A 20,734-nucleotide genomic window follows, 5' to 3' on the forward strand; every position below is an offset into this window, starting at 1 on the left:
GGTATATGGTTTTCGTAAGTAAGTTGCATACGTAGAATTGACTGCAATAAAAATATAGGTTCTAATTTGAAAATCTTGAGTTTTGATGAATTTGAGTTGTCCAAGTTCATGATCTTTTGATAAACACCCTGCTCATTTTTTTACCAAACCGCAAACACTCTTATAATACTACGTATTCGCAGAATCGAAAACGAAAAAGGTTTTTTCGAAAAAAAAATTTTTCTGAAGAAATATTGAAAAAATATGAGTTTTCATCGTCATATTTTCATAAGAATACCATTAACTCATGAACCGTTGAGTTTTTACTGAAGGTATGACATATTGCTAAAATTTTCGTCAAATAAGCTATCTAATGATGCAAAAATATACTGGTTGTGCCATTTGAAATAAGGTTGTAGTACTCTGTTTCCGATATAACCGAAAGTTGTAGAGATAATGAAAATATTTTAGGGAGAAAGATGATTGTCTGATAGGCCATCGCGGTGAATCACCCTGTATGGTCGGGCAGAATTGAATTTAACCACGGATTCATTCCAAGTTCAATAATCAAAAAATAAAGACATCGAAGAACAAGCGCTCAACATGATATATAATGTATTCCAAACCAAACACCGTCAGTACATTCAAATGAGTCGAATATATTATAGATTATCTATGGTATATTTCGTCAGTTATCAAAAAGTTATTAGCATCATAAAAATAAAGAGTTGAGTTCAACTGTATTGCAAAAAAATAGCGTCAGTCAGTTTCATTTGTGGTCGGTACTTATTTGTTTTCGTTTAAGGTCATACAACTTATGCTTACTGAATGATCATAAGTGATTCTCTGCATCAACTGATTTCACCCAGATTGATAAAGCATATAATTAAATTCACTGATTGTTTCCTCAATTTTTCTCGAATAATACTTCAAGACTATGGTACAAGGTCAAAAGATTCATTTATTTCTCTTTGACACGAGTGATAAGGTTCCAATAGTACCTTCTGATTATTGAATAGAAATTGAAGTCAGTTGGAAGAGAGTGTTTAATTGCACAGTTGTTTAAAAAACAACCAAAATTTCGTCAAGAACAGGTATTTATTCTACTACTATTCAAATCGATTCTATTCATATCAATGTCATTCATGAATACGATAGTTGTCATTTCCATTTTTACATAAATAATATAAAAAAATCAATTTAGGAAATTAACCGAGTTTATATTTAGAATTTCATGGGAAAAATTTATAAAGAGTCAGAGACTTTCGCGCACTCATTCATTGCAATTAAAATGCTGTGGTTCTAATAACACAATCCTAAAATTTGACATGGATATTCGAGAGATCATTTCACATACATATGAAGGGTTTCATTTTGATGATATAAAAAAAGATCTATACTTTAAGACGAATCAATGGATGTTCATTTAATTGTAAAGAGGAATGGATGTTATTAAAGATGAAAAAGATATCAGCCAAATAGCCGCCACGGCTACCGTTGTAGCACTATATCCTTTTCATGAAATTTTCCATGATCAATTTGCACATTTTAATTATGAACTATATATGCTCGATAACTTCACAAAGTCTATCTTTAATGTTTCAAATAGATTGTGGAGCATTGGCTCATCTTTTCTTTCACGTGACCAAAAAAAAAAACTAGAGCTGTTAAATCACAAGATATCGGTGATTGTGATCACCTATTCGAAAAATATCTCGACCAGAAAACTCTTGCGAAATTGCAATTGTTGAAAAGAAAAGTCATCCGCATCAATACCTTCCAATTCAGGATATAATCATAGGCTTATTCCGAAGAATCGACCAACCTGGGTATTCGTCAACACTACGGACTACAGTAGCAATAATATCAGCTGTGCTTGGGCGACGCACACTGTTTCAATTCTTCACATCACTAACTTGTCCCAACAGATTGAATTTTTTCTCCAGTTTCACTATTGGCGACCCAGAAGGTGATTTACAACTGCCCAAAAATGCTTTAATTTCACGAACTGCGACTCCAAATTTTTCATCATTATTGTAGTGAATTTTAATATTTGGTGTACAACTTTGCTTAAGCCGTTTTGCGATAGATGGCTGAAGCGGTATGTGGTAGTCGAAATAAATAGATCGCAGATGTCATACAATGAGTTTAGGTATTTGTAAACATAAAACATCGAAATATCAGCTATTCTCGATTAAATATATCAGCTTACGAGCCAAATCCTCGTCATTTGCTGAAGGTTTTAATTGTCTGCTTCAATATGAAGAAATATGCGACTGAGGCTCATCGAATGCTCTCAAATTTCTATGGTGAGGCTGCTATTAGTGAACGAACGTGCAAAGAGTGGTTTGAACGTTTTAAGAAAGGTGATATTTAGGTCGAAGACCAACAGTGGCGATGGAAGAGTGAAGGTTTTTGAAGATGCAGAACTGGTGGCATTACTTGATGAAGACTCGTGTCAAACGCAACAAGAATTGGCAGGATCATTGGGAGTGACGCAACTTCAGAACGCCTGAAAGTAATGGGATTGATTCAGAAACAAGGAAATTGGGTTCCGTACGATTTGAAGCCGATATATGTTGAACGGCGTTTTTTTGCTTGTGAATAGCGGATGCTTGCAAGAAAAAGACAAAAGGGATTTCTGCATCGCATTGTGATTGGAGTCGAAAAATGGGTTCATTTTAATAATCCCAATCGCAGAAAATCATGGGGATATCCCGGCTATCTTTCCACGTTGACTGCCGAATATTCACGGTTCCAAGGTTTTGCTCAGTATTTGGTGGGACAAGCGGGGCGTAGATTATGAGTTGTTAAAGCCGACTGAAACAATCTCAGGCAATCGTTATCGAGCGCAATTGATGCGTTCGAGCCGAGCATTGAAAGTTAAATGGCCGTAATACAGCAAGAGACATGATAAAGTGATTTTACAGCTCAACCCCATGTTGCGAAAGTGCTCAAGACAAACTTGGAAACATTGAAATGGGAAGTACTGCCCCATCCGCAGCATTCTCCAGACGTTGCTCCCTCGGACTATCACCTGTTTCGATCAATGGCACACGGCCTGCCTGACCAGAACTTCCGGTCTTATGAAGAAAGGAAAAATAGGATCGATTCGTGGGTCGATTCAAAAGATGACCAGATTTTTCAACGCGGGATTCGTACGCTGCTCTAAAGATGAAAGAAAGTAGTGGCCTGCGATGGACAATACTTTGAATCATAAATGTATAACCAGTTTTTTACAATATAGCCTCAATTTTCGGGAAAAAAAATGACGGTAGCAAAGTTGTACGCCAATGTAATTTCAATGCGTTATTGAAGCGTGTAACCTTCCATTTTTAGGAATGGCGTAGTATTAACTTTTCAAATGACACCTGTCCAGACTATTCAAAATGAAATTTCTTATTGGAAGACCTTGTACAAACTGAAAATCAACCTATGTAAATTTTTTTTTGATATTGTGCTTGAAAAGCATAATATCAAATAAGTCGACTGACTGAGATCACAGAAGTATTGGGTATAAATTTTAATAATTTTTTCAATATTTTGCTGTGATTTTCTATGGTTATGATGAAACGATAACCATGAAATTCGTTGTAATGCTCAAAATTAAAATTTATATCGAAATGCTCAATTTCCTCTTGATTAAATTCATAAATTTGATATTATTAGGAGAACTAAAATTTGAACCACCATATGTCTGGAATCCCTACTCGGATCTTGCTCATCAAAAAACTTTTCCGCGACGTTCTAGATCCGAACCTACCCCAGTTTTATGTGCAAGTTTTATCGTGTTTAATGACGGACGGTCAGAATTGAATTTGACCCGGAATTCCTTATCAGTAATGCCAATCTAATAATTCGAGATCAATCTCGGCTTAAAATTTGAAAAACACAGGATCGTGACTCAACGGTATGTATTAATGGAACAAGCATTCAAAAAGGTATACCTTTATATATAAATCATTCATTCCATGGATGAAAATGCTTCAGTCATCATTAATTGGCTATCTTTTCATTCCGATATGAAGTGCATAAACAATTATTGTAATCAATGACGAAGAGGCATTTGTTCAATTTTAAATATTTTGTTTCGCCTCGATATTTATCACGTAGTAAATAAAGCTTTTCCTTGATCAAAAATTATTTTAATTTCGTTGAATACCGAAGATTCAGATGTAATCTGAAGTTTATGTAGTGACATCACCGAAATTAGTGCAAGTTATGAGAGCAGAACTAGGTAGTAGTGCATTTCCGCTTGTAGATTATATTCAATTGAAAAATTTGTTGGTACTTCAAGTGGAAAAATCGTAAAAAAATCTTATCATCACAAATATTTTACGTACGTAGCATTGACTATCAAATCAATCTTAGATATTCATTTCATGCAAATTTACTTTCCCAATTGAGTGATTCAGACAGTTGATAGAAACACATAAATCGATTTAAAGAAAATGCTTTTTTATTATTTTTCGAATTTCCGTTTCGTCAAATAGCTCCCTTTATTTTGGAATTATTTCCATGATATAACTTCAGATATCATTGCGTTTCTTCACTTCATAAAATTAAGGTTATAAAGCACTACAATAGCTTTTTATTTATTCTTTCCGATATGGTTCGGTACTTACTTAATATATTTTCATTCGAATGAAAGATGCCATTGAAATTTTGTCAATATGATATTCTAAATTCTCCAGTTTCGTTTACATGAAATGCTGATACATAGGTTGGTAATATGTTACTTCAACATCACTAATTTTTATTTTATTTAATATTTCAATTTCCTCTCGAATATTTATCCGTATCTGCAATATCTTATTTAACACATCTCAAAGTTTTCAAAATATTTTATGTTAAATAATGAAATTCCCGAAATATGTGAATACCTAATGAGTAACTTTTTCTCAAAAATACGTGCACTAAAATGCTAGAAATATTAAACAATATTCAAATCAATTGCCAGTCGAAATAACTTACTTAAATTCTGCAAAATATATCTACCTAGTAAGATCGTTAGAACAAAGAATTAAAAATACAGATGATCTTGGAGGAAGTTCTCATCAAAATAATTAATAAACAAAAGTTGAAATACTCCATCCGTTACTAATTAGTGGTTGATCATTATGATTAAAACAAGCTTCACACTTTCTATATATTTTTTCACCACCAAAAATATGTGAATAAACAAAAGACCTAAAATAACAATTTTTTTATGATATATTCTTCATTGTTGCAGGTGTTGACAAAAAAGAGAAGAAAGATGAAGAAAGAGTGGAGCTCAAGAGAGAAATGGGTCTTTTTTCGGCCATTAACATGATTCTTTCGGTTATGATAGGATCTGGTATATTTGTATCTCCTGCTCCGGCCCTGGCATATTCAGGATCGGTTGGGATGTGCATTGTCGTCTGGACAGTTTGTGGAATTGTTTCTCTTCTAGGTAAGTTCATCAAACGTTGCCGCCTTAATTGATTTTTTATTTCATTAATTCGGTCCCTTCTTAATTGATACTCATTTGTGAAAAAAAATGGGGAAAATAAGAACGTGAAGTCAGGAGCTTTTGAGTACTCGTAAGAGACCACAGAGAAACTGTTTCAGGTATGCATGTGGTCTTCTAGAGTGCAATACGCTCTATTAGTGTGACTTCACACACCGCCATTTTTGGTTCTCCTGTCAGTATTCGGAATCCAAACAAATAAATTGTCATTCAAATTAGTACGGTGTCGTTGAAGGAATTGCTTGTTTTCATGAATAAGAGTATTTGAGGAACGATTTCGGTATTAATTGATACACAGAAGGAACGAAGTTAATACCAGTGAGTTTGAATCCTGTATCATTCCCCAAATTTTGTAAAAAGTCGTGTTTATTAGTTAAACTTCAAGTTCGAACTTACTGGCATTGATCTCGTTCCTCCTGTCTATCAATTAATAGTAAAATCGTTCCTTAAATAATCTAATTTATCAAAATAAGCCAATTTGTAAACGACAACGTACTAATTTGAATGACAATTTGTTTGTTTGGATTCCGAACACTGACAGAAGAACTAAAATGGTGGTGTGTGACGTCATCACTAATAGAGCGTATTGGCGAAGGAATGCAGCAGCGGCCTGAAGATCCTGACTTCACGTCTTCTTTGCTCGGTTTTTTCGATATTCCAATCGAATTTTCTATGGTTCTGATGATACGATCAAAATTTTGCTCAAATATTGAATTTGAACTTCAACAAAGTCTCAGTAGGTTATTTCATACCAATACTCAAAAGCTCAAATCTATCGAAAAAATTGGATAATTTTTTTTTTCAATATTTGAATTACCTATGATTGTTATTATTCACCCAGTTTGAAATTCTGTACGAGACTCGAAATTGTAATTCTACATCCAAATCCAAAGTTTCATCAGCAGTTTTGAAAATAACACAAAATTTTAAACGGCCATATTTATGGAACCCTCAGTAAAATTTTGCCCATTATTGAATTTAACAAGGGCCTTTCAAGTTTCTACGTTCTTCTTCTGTTCGGAAGTTATGTATACAGTTGGACGAATTCGTCATCATCGTTAGAGAGCATTTCCGGCTCAAAATTGTGATGTGAAATAAAAAATAGAGTGCTATGAGGAGAAGGTAAAAAATTATAAGGATATCGAGCAGTGAGATTCGAACCCGGAATCATTTAGTCCTAATAAGTTCCTTCTAAGAAACTTAAGAGGGATTACCACCACGTGGTTATTCGCGTATCAGTCAAACTTTGGTACTAAGTACAATATCATCAATTTTTTTTGCGAAAAACGAAAAATTACCAATAATTTTTTCTTTTTTTTCATTCGCATATTAAAAATATTTTACTTGCTTACATGTAAATTATTGTTGAAGGAAATTATGTGAAAACCCCATAAAAATCGGTGATTGTAGTAAGAAATATCTCTAATTTCGTTTTGAACTGAGCAACCACAAGATGGTGTTCCATCTTGAGAAACTTGAAGATACAAAGTGATGTTTTTAGTTCAATTCCTCGATTTTCATTATGAAACTATGAATGAATTTTTGTAGTGTAAAAATCTCCAAATGGAAGCTATCACATTTCAAGTAGGGTCGGAAATTTCTTTTCAAGCGATTCAAGTGGATAATAATTGGAAATAATAAAACAAAATCACCATTCGAAATAATCTGTTTTTGAGAAACAATGAAGGCTATTCAGAATTTTATGATGAAAAATATCAATTCCATTCCATGGATGATCCATGAAGTATGAAGGCTGAATAGAACACGAATAGTTCGTTTTAAAAAATTTAATTTTCATCATATGAAAATCATGTGCTTTGAGAAAAATTATGTATACAATACTTTTCACAGTGAACTATTGGTTCTAATAAAGGGTTTTTCAATAAGAGATTTCGTTTTGATATCAATAACAAAAGACTATATTTTAAGAGATGTTTATCACATTGCAAAAAGGATGGCTACGGTTGCACTGCCATATCATTTCCATGAAATATTTCATTACCATTAGCACATTTGAGGCTGTATTGTCTTCAAGAAAGCCATCTTTAAGGTCTTGAATCGATTGTGGAGCATTGGCGTAGACCTTATCTTTCACGTTGTCCAGGGAAACAGTCTTAAGGTATTATTATTATTAAATAACAAGATCTTTCTGGCAATTGTGATCACAATTGCGATTGTTACGTGGCTTGTGTGCACATAGCGCCTTCCTGTTGAAAATAAACGTCGTCTACATCTTCCAATTTATGAGAGACAAAATGATTCTATTCCTTTTTCAATGAGGGTAAAAAAAAAAATTCTGTTCATATTGATTGGACTGCCATTTTTTATTTATTATACAGGCTGCTTAGTGAAGGCGGTTCGGAGATTTTTATTACATGGAATGTTGACGAACGCAGCGAAGCAGAACAAACTTATGGTGTTTTTAAGAATCAAGGATGAAATATGAAAAGGCAGCCAGCAAACTGGGCCGAATAGCCGCCCCTCAAATAGAAGCGTTTCACTGTTTCACCCCTAACGCCGGCCCTGCGTTTGTGTAATGCCTTATTCTAATTCCCAAGATCGACAAGGAATCGAATTAGTTTCGTCAACACTACGGGCTACAGCAGCAATACTCTCAGTTATTCTTGAGAGACGCACTCGATTTCGATTTTTCACGCCTCTAAACCTCTTATTGAAAAACCCTTCAGTTTTTTTTCAAAACTCCTTCCGAATTTTCAGCCAATAAGGTATTTAATCTTTTTTTCATTCATATTAATTTCATAAATCTCAATCATTATCAATTGTAGAATGCTATTATTATAGAAAACTACAATTATAATAATTATATCCTAAATTATGAAATTTATGTGGAAATAATCCATTTTTGAGGCATTCTTTGTTATTTAACTGTGTTCGAAAATATAGGTAGGTATTGATTTTCGCATCGAATCAAATTTGCTAATGTGTTTTTATTTTAAAACTCTAATTAGAGAATACTCACAATATCTACTTAATTCACTTTATATTAGTCTAATTGGAGATCTCGAACAGTTCATTATTTAGGGAACTGAACTCAAACATGTTATAAGCGATAGTGGTGTCAACAACCTACAAAATGACCACAATTGAATCTACACTCATTTCCTGATAATTTTAATATTGATCTCTTCGAATATCTTCTCTTTTCTAATTTTTCTCTTGGGGGAATTCAACAGGTCAACAAACGTTCAGTTGTTACCCACTATTTAATTTGAAATCTCTGTTTGAATGAGTTCATAAAGAACTAAATTATTTGAAGTAGTAGGATTAACGTTCTGTTAGAATTGAATAATTCATCAAAAGTGATGCTAAAGACGAGGTCGAATTTATTGTCCTTTTATTATCTCCAATCAAGACGACGACTGGAATAGTTCTAACTACTATATTATTTTCATTTGGTCCATTATTAGTACAACAAAGGAAGAAAATTTGTGGGAAAAATTACTGCTCATTATTTTCAGTTAAAGAGCTTAAGAATTGTTCAAAGAAAGAGTTGAATCGTACTGATATTTTCAATTAGATAGATAAATTGAAAACTGCATCATTTAAAATACGGTTTATTATTTCCTCTTCAATCGTAAAATATTCAAATAACCTACCTAGTCAACAAACATTTATATTCTAAACAAATGATCTCAGTTTCATCAATTCATATTATATATAGTCCCCTAGGCAGCTGTCACTTCCAAAGCTGTCATCTTTTCACATTTGACAAAAACTACGCAAATACCTACTAAAAATGGAACGATACACGCTTCAACAACGCTTTGAAATTGTTAAAATTCGCTGCAAAAATGGTGAAAATTTTGCAGTGACAGTTCGCAAAACTAAAGCATTTTTGGGTAGTCGTGAAGCACATTCTCGGCCGACAATAGTGCAACTGGTAGAAAAATTTTAGCTGTCAGGGCTATAGTTACTGTTAGTGATGTGAAGAATGGAAACTGCGTATACGTCGTTCAAGAAGAACTGAGAATATTGCAGATGTAGCCCATAATTTAAAAAAAAACTCTTTTTATTGATTAACTTTTTACAAGAACCAACAATATTTTAGTGAATTCTGATGGATTTTAAGATAACCGAATTTTGTTTAAAGAATACTATTACGAATTTGCATGAATATTTGTTTTCAAACTGATTTCTTATTCAGTTGATCGACAAACCAAAATTTTATAAATGCTTAGCAACACAAATTCATCGTTTCTGCTATTGACAGTATCGTTCTCATGATTATCATATCATATGTTGATATGAAAACTTAGGTTTGGTTGATATCGTTCTCCATGACTTTTCTTTCTCTTTGCAATGAAATATTCATTCAATGATTTCTCTTATAATATACTCTTTTTCTATATAAAAATGAAATCTTTCATTAAAAAACTATTCATTATTTTTATATTTTATGTTTAGATATTTCAACGATGTAAGAGGGAATATCAAACCATAGAATAATTTTTTTTTTTTTTTGGGAGCACTCGTTCTTGGATATTCTTGATCGCTCTATCATTTCATCACATTGTCTGCAACTTTCCTAATTTTGGAGCCATGAATGGTCTGAAACGATAAGGTTAGACTCACTGATTCGTGTGCAAATTCAATTATATCGCCCAGCTGTGATGTCAATTGTTCTCTAAGAGAAAATTCTAGAAGCTCAAAATTTTCTAGATAGGGTCGAATCTCGAATGCTGCGTTTAAGTTCGTAAATGGGCAAAATACGACTAGGGGTTCCGTAAATACGATCGTTCGAAATGTTGTGTTCCTATTCATTTCAAAACTGCATATTCGAAACGAAAAAAATTCCATGAGAAAGCAAACCTATAGTATTGCAGTAACAACGAATCTGACCGATTTGAAATTTCACATGAATAGTTGCAAAAAAAATTAGGGAGCGCTTCCTTGTCCAAAAATAGGGTGGGTCTCTCATATAAACTTTTTTTTGAGGTCCCCCTGTTGTGGTAGCTGGAATTATTTTCGCCATTAAATTTATGGCTGATAAAATATAGGCTGATGTCAAAACAATATTTTATTGAGAACTGGTATAAATATAAAATAAATGTAAAAAAAAACAATCATAAACTTTCACAAATTGAAAACAACTTTTAGGGGGCTGTAACTAAGCAGGGGAGGGCTCAACAAAATATATGAAAGACTCACCCTATTTTTTGACAAGGAATCACCCCCTGAATTTTTTCGCAACCCTTCATATACAACCTGTATAAATATATAATAACAATTTCAAGTTTGATGAAAAATTTCATGTTCACGACATCAGAACCACATTCTGTCAAATAATACTTGGTATTTTCAAGTTGGTATAAAATCACTTGATTGCTGTATTGATCCTTCCATATGGAAAGCACAATCCAGTAATTGCTGAAAATTAAGAATTCAACACTAATAAAAAATATGTAATATTTCAGGAGCATTGGCATTCGCTGAACTTGGTACTGTAATTCCAAGATCAGGAGCGGAATACGCCTACTTCTTGGACTCCTTCGGTCCCCTTCATAAATTTTGGGGCAACCTTCCAGCCTTCATATATTCCTGGGTGATGATATTCGTTATTAGACCTGCTGAAGTAGCGGTTATCATCTTGACATTTTCAGAATATTTCTGTCAACCTTTATTGGACTATCTTTGCATCAAAGATGACCAAATCATCAAAGCTGTGGCATTACTTGCATTAGGTAAGCCATTACTTGTAAAAGAATACCGGAAATACCACAATGATCAATAATAGTAGATAACGGGTGTTTTTTTTCGAGGTATATAAGTTTAAGTTGGCATTACTGTTCAAGATGGCGACCGATTCAACAGCTGTCAAGTGATTTATTCTCAGTTTGGTTTGGCAATTCATCATGAATAGACTCACGCCTGAACAACGCTTGCAAATAGTGCAATTTTATTTCGAAAATAATGGTTCTGTGCGGAATACGTATCGCGCACTACGTCCATTTTATTTTGTTTAGCTATGAAGCGCACTTCTGGTTGAATGGCTACGTCAAAAAACAAAACTGCCGCATTTGGAGTGAAGCTAATCCTCAAGTGTATGTCGAAACACCGTTACATCCAGAAAAACTGACTGTTTGGTGCGCTTTATGGGCTGGTGGAATCATTGGGCCGTACTTCTTCAAAAACGATGATTGCCAGAACGTAACATTCAATGGTGATCGGTATAGAGCCATGAATACTAACTTTTTCATTCCTGAATTGAACAACCATGATGTCCATGATGCAGCTGTGGTTCCAACAAGACAGCGCAACATGTCACACAGCTCGTACCACAATCGATTTATTGAAAGACACGTTTGGTGACTGCCTAATTTCACGTTTTGGACCTGTGAATTGGCCTCCAAGACCTTGTGATTTAACACCCCTAGACTACTTTCTGTGGGGCTATGTAAAGTCATTGGTCTATGCGGATAAGCCACAAACCCTTGACCATTTGGAAGATAACATTCGCCGTGTTATTGCCGATATACGGCCACAAATGTTGGAAAAAGTCATCGAGCCAGCCGTGGCGGTCATATGCCAGAAATCATATTTAAAATGTAATGCCACAAGATTATCTAGCGGATAAATAAAATTCATGTCAATCGAATAATCCATCGTTGTTTTATTGCAATTTAAAGTTCTATAGCTCTAAAAAAACACCCTTTACATGTACTGAAAACAAAGAGTTCAGCAGAAAACAGCAGATGTTTCCATTTGAAATTCTAAATTTGACTTCCACCCCTCACAATGAAGAATTAAAAGGAGGATCTGGCATAAATGGACTTCTCCCTCAAAACCATCGACAATGACAGATTCGTCAGGTCATTTTTAGAAAAAAAGTCCCCTAAAGATGGGCTCGCAAATGCTTTGTTCTCGAAATGAAGGGTATTACATTTTGATTTTTTTCAAGTTTTTTTTCTCATAACCCCCTTTCTTTTCAAGATAATCAACTTGAATTTGGCATAGACATTCCAATTTGAATTTTTCATAAAATGTGATATGCAAATCTACAGGGTGATATATTTTTTTTCAGAACTTCTTTATGGTAGACTACTGATTAGTTTGGAAAAATGTGAAAAGAAACTTTGATCCAGTACTACACTTTTTGGTGCTTTGTAGTTATGTCATATCTGCTATCAATTTCGAGAAAAAAAATTTCAAACAATTCTCTAGTAATCCACAGAAAAATCCAAATTATTATAAAGGTACAGTTAGTCAGCTGTGATGAATACATTAGGTACCTAATTATAAATTTTGGTATTTATCTACGGAATCTGTAGCGAATATTAATAAAGATTCGATTAACTGGTATATTCATCACAAAAAGTAGGACTACAAGAAATACTCTGTGTCTTGAAAATAAAGCGTTTACGGACCCATGTTTATAGGACTTTTTTTCTTAGAATTGTCCAAAGGGTCTCTCATTCCCTTTCAACCTCCAATATAGAAACAACTCTAGAGCTACAGCTCACTCCAATGCATGTGAAAATGATTTTCAATAATTCAAATATTAGTTGCAGTACCTTCGTTTCTCGAGTTATTGCTGATTCACTTGATTTTTATTTAATTTCTGTATAATATCCTCAGTATTTTCGTATGTTATTGAAACTTTTTATCTTTTCAGGTATTATAACCTACATCAATGTGATGAGCGTAAAATTATACGTTAAAATACAGAATACCTTTGGAATCTTCAAAATCTTCGCTTGCCTTATCGTTATATTAGGAGGAGCATATGAGATATCGAAAGGTAATATTAGCGATTGACTTATTGAGTGCTTTATGAAGACAATTAGAATTTTTCTTACAGGAAATACTGAGCATCTCACAACTGGATTTGTTGGGACTAAACTAGCTCCAAAAAATATAGCCTTGGCCTTCTATAGTGGTCTTTGGGCTTATGATGGCTGGTCAGCAGTAACCATCGTGACAGAGGAAATCAAACGACCAGAAGTGTGAGTGAAGTAAACAGTTATTTCCTTTGAAAAAACACGTTTTGCGATAATCACTGTGGTGATTGAAAGAACAGTTTTCTACTGAGCAGGGGATGTTATTTTTATGTTAAGTAGTTCTTTCTTCTAAGATCAGAGAAAGCTGGTTAGACATTTCACGTTAGAATCTGAACTTAATGTTGAAGGTTTTATGGGAACAAGTCTAGTAGCGAAAATATACTGTTCCACAAGAGTTAAAGATATCGTATTCAATCGTTTTGAAAAGTATGAAATCTTCGAGAAAATCGCTGTAAAATCATTTAAAATTCAATAATAACTTGAATCGATCCAATAAAAATCAGTATGAGACATTTCGTCAATCTGGTCGCCTTTTTTTTTAAGTTTGGTTCTTTGTATAATCTTCATGAATGTTCTTATTTTGAATTGGAGTCAGTTTATCAACAGCCGCGATTTGAAACGAGCTTTCTGAAAATGCCAAGACGTCAATTAACAAACGCTGAGGCTAATCGGGCTATTGGAATGCTACAGGGTGACCTAACACAGGTTGTTGTAGCGGAAAGGCTCCAAGTGTGATATCTCGACTTTGGAATAGGTTCAGGGAGACAGGTTCCGTGTTGGAAAGACCAAGGCTTGGTGGGCGACGAAAAACACCACCTGCTCAGGATGGTTTCATCACCGTTTCGGCGAGAAGAAACCCTACATCTACGTGTAGAATGCTACGGAATACTCTTCGAAATGCAGATGGGGTCCAAGTTTCCATCGAAACCATCAGACGACGTTTGAGAGAGGTCAATCTAGGTTCTAGCATCCATTAAGAGGAGTTCCATTAACACGTGACCATAAGCGTCAAAGACTGGAATGGGCAAGGCAACATATCAATTGGAACGATCATTGGCGTAGTGTCCTTTTCACTGATGAATCCAGATATAGACGATTTTCAAATTATCGATGAATAAGGGTATGGACAATCCCACGCATACCCCTTAATCGTCGCTATGTCCAAGAAGTCCGTCCATTCCGAGGGGGTAGTGTTATGGTATGGGCCGGGATATGTTTCAACGGGCGCACAGATCTACATATTTGTCCTGAGAATATGACCGCCTTACACTATAGGGAACATGTCATTGACAATGTTGTGCCAAATTTTCACGCTGCTATTGGTGAAGCTTTTCAATTTCTGAACGATAACGCTAGACCGCACCGTGCAGCCATAGTTAAGAATGCGCGCGAGGAGCTTTGTATTCCACATTTACTAATACCTCCGCACTCATCAGATTTGAATTTCATAGAACATGCATGAGATATGCTCCAAAGAAGATTAGATAATCATCAACCTACCCCAGAATCCTTAAATGATCTGAGAGAGCTTCTGCCCCGTTTATCGAAGCAAATTCCTCAAGAAATGTTCAACAACCTCGTGTGTAGTATCCAAAGATGCTATTATTGATGCCCGTGGAGGCCAAACAATGTATTAATAGTCTTAAAATGCTTGAATTCTCTGAGAATAAAGTTTCGTTATTTTACTCGATTTTTCTTAACCACCCTGTATACGCTGCAGACCTACAGGCTAAAATTAATTTTATTTCCTGCAACTTGAAATCATATATTAATATGAATTTTCATCACAAAAATCTCATTTAAAACATATTTTTTTGCAAGTTAAGTCTATTGACTTAAGAAGTTATATTTTCGAAATCTTAAATCTTGAATTAAACTGCTCCACATGAGTTAGGGATATTTCAAGTTTAATTCAAGATTTAAGATTTCGAAAATATAACTTCTGAGAGACAATGAATTTATAATAATACATTTTCGGAGCTATTGCTTATGGAAGTAAGTCTCAGTTGGTTCATCCCAGGCAAGGCAATATGAATACCCATCACCGATATTCAATGAAGTGTTAGAATTCTTTATTCTTCAGGAGCTGGAGGACCCAATTTTTCGACAATATAATGCCTGTCCCCCTCATTTGAAGGCATTATGTGGTGCACGTGCAAGATATATTGGCTAACGTCAATATCTTGCCGTGATGGTGAGCCAGATCTACCTAACTTTCCCCAATTGAAAATGTGTGATACGGGATGGGTAGAATTGGCCTGTGGTATAGGTAACTGAACCAACAAGGATGACATCTAGGAGAAAGAAAAACGGGAAGAGAAACACTCTGGCGGAACCTTCCAAAAAAATTCTCCAAAATTTTGATACTGCGAAATCTAAGAATTATATGGACATTATCAAGAATAATAAGATAATAAAATAAATATCGACCTTAAATTTATTATACATTAATCAAACCTAATCGCTTCAAACCACTTTCGACCCAAAATTTCATAACATTTGGCTAATGTTAGTCCGCTGTTCACTTTGTGCTCGGTATTCAATGGTAATTTTTTTACAGGAACATCCCAAGAAGTATCGCCATCAGTGTACCAATTGTGACATTTTTGTATGTCTCGATGAATATTGCTTATATGACCGTGTTGACAATACCCGAAATGGTCACTTCAAAGGCGGTAGCTGTAACATTTGGGGATAAAACACTGGGCTCTGCATCTTTCCTTATTCCTCTAGGTGTTGCCCTGAGTACCTTCGGATGTACGATGAGCATCCAATTTGGAGTTACAAGGTATGCATATTGTTTAGATACTCACTTTATTTATTGATAACAATAGTTCATTCAGAACAAAAAATTGATCTTAATTTCCTACAATAAGGAAAAATGTATAGTTATATTTTGGTTTTACAGGTTATGCTACGTTTCTGCCCAAGATGGCTTGATGATGGAGAGTATGTCGTACGTACACTACAGAAGGTTAACACCTTCACCAGCTGTTGTAATGCAGGGAATTATTGCCTTATTATTTATAGTTCTTGGTGACATTGTGGAACTGATAGAATTTGCCAGTTTTCTTATTTGGTTCTTTTATGGTGTTGCCATGGTTTCACTGTTGGTATTGAGAAGGACGATGAAAGATGTTCCAAGACCTTACAGAGTGAGTAACCCTCAAAAAGATTATATGAACAGATTTCAATATAAATGGCAATGACTTGTTCCACTTTTATTGGATTTTGATGAAACAAAATTACTCCTGAATCTATCTTTGAGAGCCGCAATGAAGTCCATTCGGTAATTTTGGACATTAACATGTATACAGGGTGGGCAGATTTCGATATTTTAGCACCACAGCTTTTCTACCAGAGGAGATATACAAAATCTGATACCCCATTCTCGTTTTATTTTCCTGAGAAACTAACAATAGAAATATTCATTTTTGGCCACCTTATTTTGTTTTCGAGTTATAAGCGAAAATTGAAAAAATTGCCGATATCGAACAAAATTTATATCTCCGCTAATACTGATGATAGAGCTCTGAAATTAAAACATTATACAGGCACTTTTTCATGTAGAATCTATTGGCGTGTTCATCTTTTTAGCAGGATAGCGAAGCTATGACCCAAATGTATGTTTTTTTTTTTAATAACAACTTTAAATTTCTGTGCGATTTTTTGAAAGCTTTATTTTTACTGATTTCTAAAATATACAACATCCTATGGTTTTTATCAATGTAATAATAGAAAATAGTAAAAAACCTTTTTTCCATCTAAGAGAGTCTCAATATTTTAACTGTCGATTGACGGAAGGAGACTGATCTTATAGGAAGCTCCATTTTTCTGTGCTCACCAACAGTTGAAACCATATAAATAATGAGACTCTTGGATGACAAAAGGTTTTTGACCTTTTTTTATTATGCGCAATTTTTTCAATTTTCGCTTATAACTCGAGAACGAAAAAAGGTTGCCTAAGATGAATACTCCTCTTGTTAGTTTCTCAGAAAAAGAGAATAAAAACGGGATATCAGATTTCGTCTATCTCTGATTTCAAAGTTGTAGTGCTAAAACATCGAAATTTGCCAACCATATACAGGTAGACAAAAATACTTGAAAATAAGATTTAGTTTCCTGTTAATCTTTTGTTATCGCCCACGCAAATTTTTTTTTATGAAACGAACAAGCGCACTAATTTGTACTGTTTCATTGCAAAAATAAATTATTCATTCTATCCAAATTTTGAAATTATTATCATATGATTCTTTTTCAGGTGCCAACGATCATTCCAATTTTCATTTTGTTTGTGGCTATTTATCTTACACTGACTCCAATTGTAACTGATCCTAGTCCGAAGTATTTGTTTGCATTAGGTTTCATATTGGCTGGTGCTTTAGTCTACACATGGTTCATTTACAAAAAGATCAGACCAGAATATTTGATTGGTAAGTTCTTGAGAGGAATGGAATCAATTCCTTCTCCTTGCAAACTATGACATAAATACTAAAAATGCTATTTTCAATTTCAGCGAAACTGACGTATTTCATTCAAGTGCTCTTTGAAGCTGTACCTCCAAATCACACTGCAGCCACCTGATAAGCTCAAAAAACCCATGACCTCGATGTGCCTATCTGTTGGTTATTGAAAGATCAATAATTGCCTAATTCCTGGAAGAACTGCATTTCAATGTACCTGCTTCTATTGGATACTCGGAATTTCGAAAGAGTGAAACTGTCAAGACAATTTACGAGTTTCTGCTGTCTTCCTAACTCATTAAAATAATTATTTTATAATGTTTAAATAAAATCATGTTTTTATAATTATTTTTTAAATATTATTTATTTACTCTAAAAAAAACACAATCAAGCTTCTATACAAAAACAGTGGCTCCAAGCTTTAGCATTTACTTTCTGCAACATAGCTTTCAATGATTGTCCAGGTCCGCATTCAAAGGATTGTGGGAAGTAGTCATCTGCTCTCCTTTCATAAACTACATGTAACAATTGCTCCCATTTCACTGGTTTAACAATCTGAAACAAATACGTGAATAAGACTCTAACACTTCTGGCAAAAATGTTGAGACTCACTTGATGTGGTAGTTGTTTTTTGATATGCTCTGCAGAATTGTATCTTTTACCATCTACATTAGAATAAACCGTCACAATAGGTTGTGATATTTTCAACGAGTCCAGGGCTTCTTTGAAAGGTTGGACTGCAGGACGCATCAGTTGGGTGTGAAAGGCACCAGAAACAGGCAACCGTTTCACTTTCTTCAGATTGAATTCTTTGTAGTTTTTTTCTACATAGTCTAATGCCTACAATATAAGATAAATTTCATATATTCCACGAATTTTGATTAATTTTTCATTGTATTACAATTCATAATTATGTATAGATCATCTGGAGGCGATAACTAGTTTGAGTTATATTTTACTTTATGTATATATATTAGACAATTTATGAAAGCCCTGAGCAAGAGATTTTGATAGGAGGAATTGGTTAGTAAAACAGAAAATATATGTATCATTTCCAAATTTGTTATATTGCCTTCAAAGTGTGCTCCCTATATAATAATGAACTCATCCTAAAGAATAAAAAAATAACGAAAAAATAATTAGCCTGGGACAAATCAGGGAAATAAGGCGGTTTTTGTTAAGTTGTTCTGGAATATGTAAAATCCAAAAATCAAATAAAAAATGCCAAACGTCCACCATCTAGAGCTTTTCTCAGAAAATTTAGGAGCTATTTGCATAAAATTCAGTACAAAAATCGGTTGCAGTAACATTGACTCTTCTAGCTCGAGAATACGATCTATCAATGATAAAGCCAAAAAATCAAGGAAACAAAGTTAAAAAAAAATCATTTTTTGGAAACTTGATACAATTTTTTTCTCAGCAAAATTCTATCACTCAAAACACCAACTAAGATAAAAACATATCAAGTATGTTCCTGTCATAAGAATTTTCATTGCTTTAAACAACTATTACTGATAAAAAAAAAGATATACCAACTATTTTTTCAAAAATGGATATCATAAATAAATATTCAGGAATAATAAATTTAAGGTTAAATAATTATTTCAAATGAAAGTAAGAAAAAGAACCTTTATAAACTTCAAGTGGCTAATTATTGAATCTTTTGTGAGATGTGAAGGGCATTTTAATACTTTGCTGATTGGGATATTCTATCTCTTTGCCATAATGAATGAAAATAGTTTCTTGATTATTATTTCAATAAAAATTCCACTCACTGAAATACTGCCTGCTATGACTTTACACCCTGGATTTAAGTAGTTTGCTATTTTACATTCAGGAAGAGGATCTCCTCTATCTACAGCCCATTGCCTTGCTTTCTTAAGGCAATAACTGAGTTTGCTATCAGGGGCTAGAAATACTGAAGCCATGCCTCCCTCATATGTTTCACAGGCCATTTGCATAGCTTCACCTCGTATTTGAACTAATCGTAAAGCTAGAAACCAAAAAGAATATTATAATTCAGAGGTACCTAAATTAATCATATATTGAGAAAAATAATAGTCAGAGAACTCTCAAAGAAGCTCCTCCATATTACAACTCTTTAAGACACTATATCTGCTTAGTAAGTAGAATACAGAAAAATTTATCAGATTATATATATGGATGAAAGTATTTTTACAGAAATGTATAACTTCAAATCCTACATATAATATAACAGCAAAATAAACAGAAGATTGAAAAATATATCTGAAAGTGAATGAAACAAAATGAAAATTATTTTATCTCGGTTTCTATGATCTATGCACTTGCAGGTTTACCTTTTTCAAATTCAAGAGCTCCTGCAAAAACTAATGCTGTAATCTCTCCCAAGCTGAATCCAGCAGTAGCAACACATTTATCTATAGCATTCGGCCTCTCCTCTTTCAACCTCTCGATAGCTGCTAAAGAAGCAACCATGATTGCAGGTTGGGCATATTTTGTTTGATCTAATTTTTCTTTTGGGCCTTCTAAACACAACTTCTTCAGATCATATTTGAGAATATAACTTGCAAGCTCGAACAGATCTTGAACTATGGGAAATTTCATCAAATCTTTTGTCATTCCCACATACTGGCTTCCTTGACCAGGAAATAATATAATAGATGTTTCTCTAGCATCATGTTTTTCTTTTTTGAAGCTCTCTCCTTGCTTTCTTATTGCAGTTCCTTCTAAATAAGGAAGTGTAGCCCATTGTTGTTCAATGTTGCCTACATTTAAGTCTTGAAATGAAGCTGAATCATTTAATAAATCTTTAAGAGGTGAACTTTTGCCCTCTTTGTTTTTACAATAATTTCTTATATTCGTTATTTCTTTGGCATTATTTATATACAAAGATAACAGTCTTTTACGAAAGCACAACATAATTCTAAACAAATTTTTCAATCAACTCCTAAAGATAATGTTTAATGCTACTCTTCAAACATTAAAGATTCAAATGTCCCGCCAAAACCACAACTAGCTTG

At 33.9% G+C, this 20,734-nt stretch overlaps 2 protein-coding genes across 6 annotated transcripts in view; one reads left to right on the forward strand and one right to left on the reverse strand.

Annotated features, from left to right (window-relative positions):
- Positions 1 to 18,080, forward strand: part of LOC123674062 (b(0,+)-type amino acid transporter 1-like) — a 31,190-nt gene extending 13,110 nt beyond the window's left edge. For 2 of the 5 annotated variants that reach the window (XM_045608904.1, XM_045608903.1), the window contains exons 2-9: positions 5,213 to 5,413; positions 10,906 to 11,172; positions 13,104 to 13,229; positions 13,290 to 13,434; positions 15,830 to 16,057; positions 16,178 to 16,424; positions 17,531 to 17,702; positions 17,786 to 18,080. In XM_045608904.1, the coding sequence (XP_045464860.1) occupies positions 5,213 to 5,413; positions 10,906 to 11,172; positions 13,104 to 13,229; positions 13,290 to 13,434; positions 15,830 to 16,057; positions 16,178 to 16,424; positions 17,531 to 17,702; positions 17,786 to 17,853 (1,454 nt within the window). In that variant the 3' untranslated portion in view covers positions 17,854 to 18,080. Of the gene's footprint in view, positions 1 to 878; positions 1,074 to 4,087; positions 4,220 to 5,212; positions 5,414 to 10,905; positions 11,173 to 13,103; positions 13,230 to 13,289; positions 13,435 to 15,829; positions 16,058 to 16,177; positions 16,425 to 17,530; positions 17,703 to 17,785 lie in introns of those variants that run through there. The other 3 variants (XM_045608908.1, XM_045608906.1, XM_045608905.1) reach the window with 3 other exon arrangements.
- LOC123674064 (probable malonyl-CoA-acyl carrier protein transacylase, mitochondrial) lies at positions 18,069 to 20,727 on the reverse strand. Its single transcript, XM_045608911.1, has 4 exons — positions 20,051 to 20,727; positions 19,508 to 19,725; positions 18,345 to 18,572; positions 18,069 to 18,287 (listed from the first exon to the last, which is right to left on the reverse strand). Exons 1-4 carry the CDS (start codon positions 20,631 to 20,633, stop codon positions 18,120 to 18,122), a joined length of 1,197 nt encoding a protein of 398 aa, XP_045464867.1. The 5' UTR covers positions 20,634 to 20,727; the 3' UTR covers positions 18,069 to 18,119.
- Positions 20,728 to 20,734: the final 7 nt, after the last annotated feature.

The sequence above is a fragment of the Harmonia axyridis genome, chromosome 2, assembly GCF_914767665.1.
Source record: "Harmonia axyridis chromosome 2, icHarAxyr1.1, whole genome shotgun sequence".
Lineage (NCBI taxonomy): Eukaryota > Metazoa > Arthropoda > Insecta > Coleoptera > Coccinellidae > Harmonia > Harmonia axyridis.

Coding starts and splice junctions, on each gene's coding strand:
- LOC123674064 (XM_045608911.1), bottom strand. CDS start 20,633: ATGTTGTGCTTTCGTAAAAGACTGTTATCTTTGTATATAAATAATGCC. Junction 19,726..20,050: donor AGCTCTTGAATTTGAAAAAG/GTAAACCTGCAA, acceptor TTTGGTTTCTAG/CTTTACGATTAGTTCAAATA. Junction 18,288..18,344: donor AAAAACAACTACCACATCAA/GTGAGTCTCAAC, acceptor TATTTGTTTCAG/ATTGTTAAACCAGTGAAATG.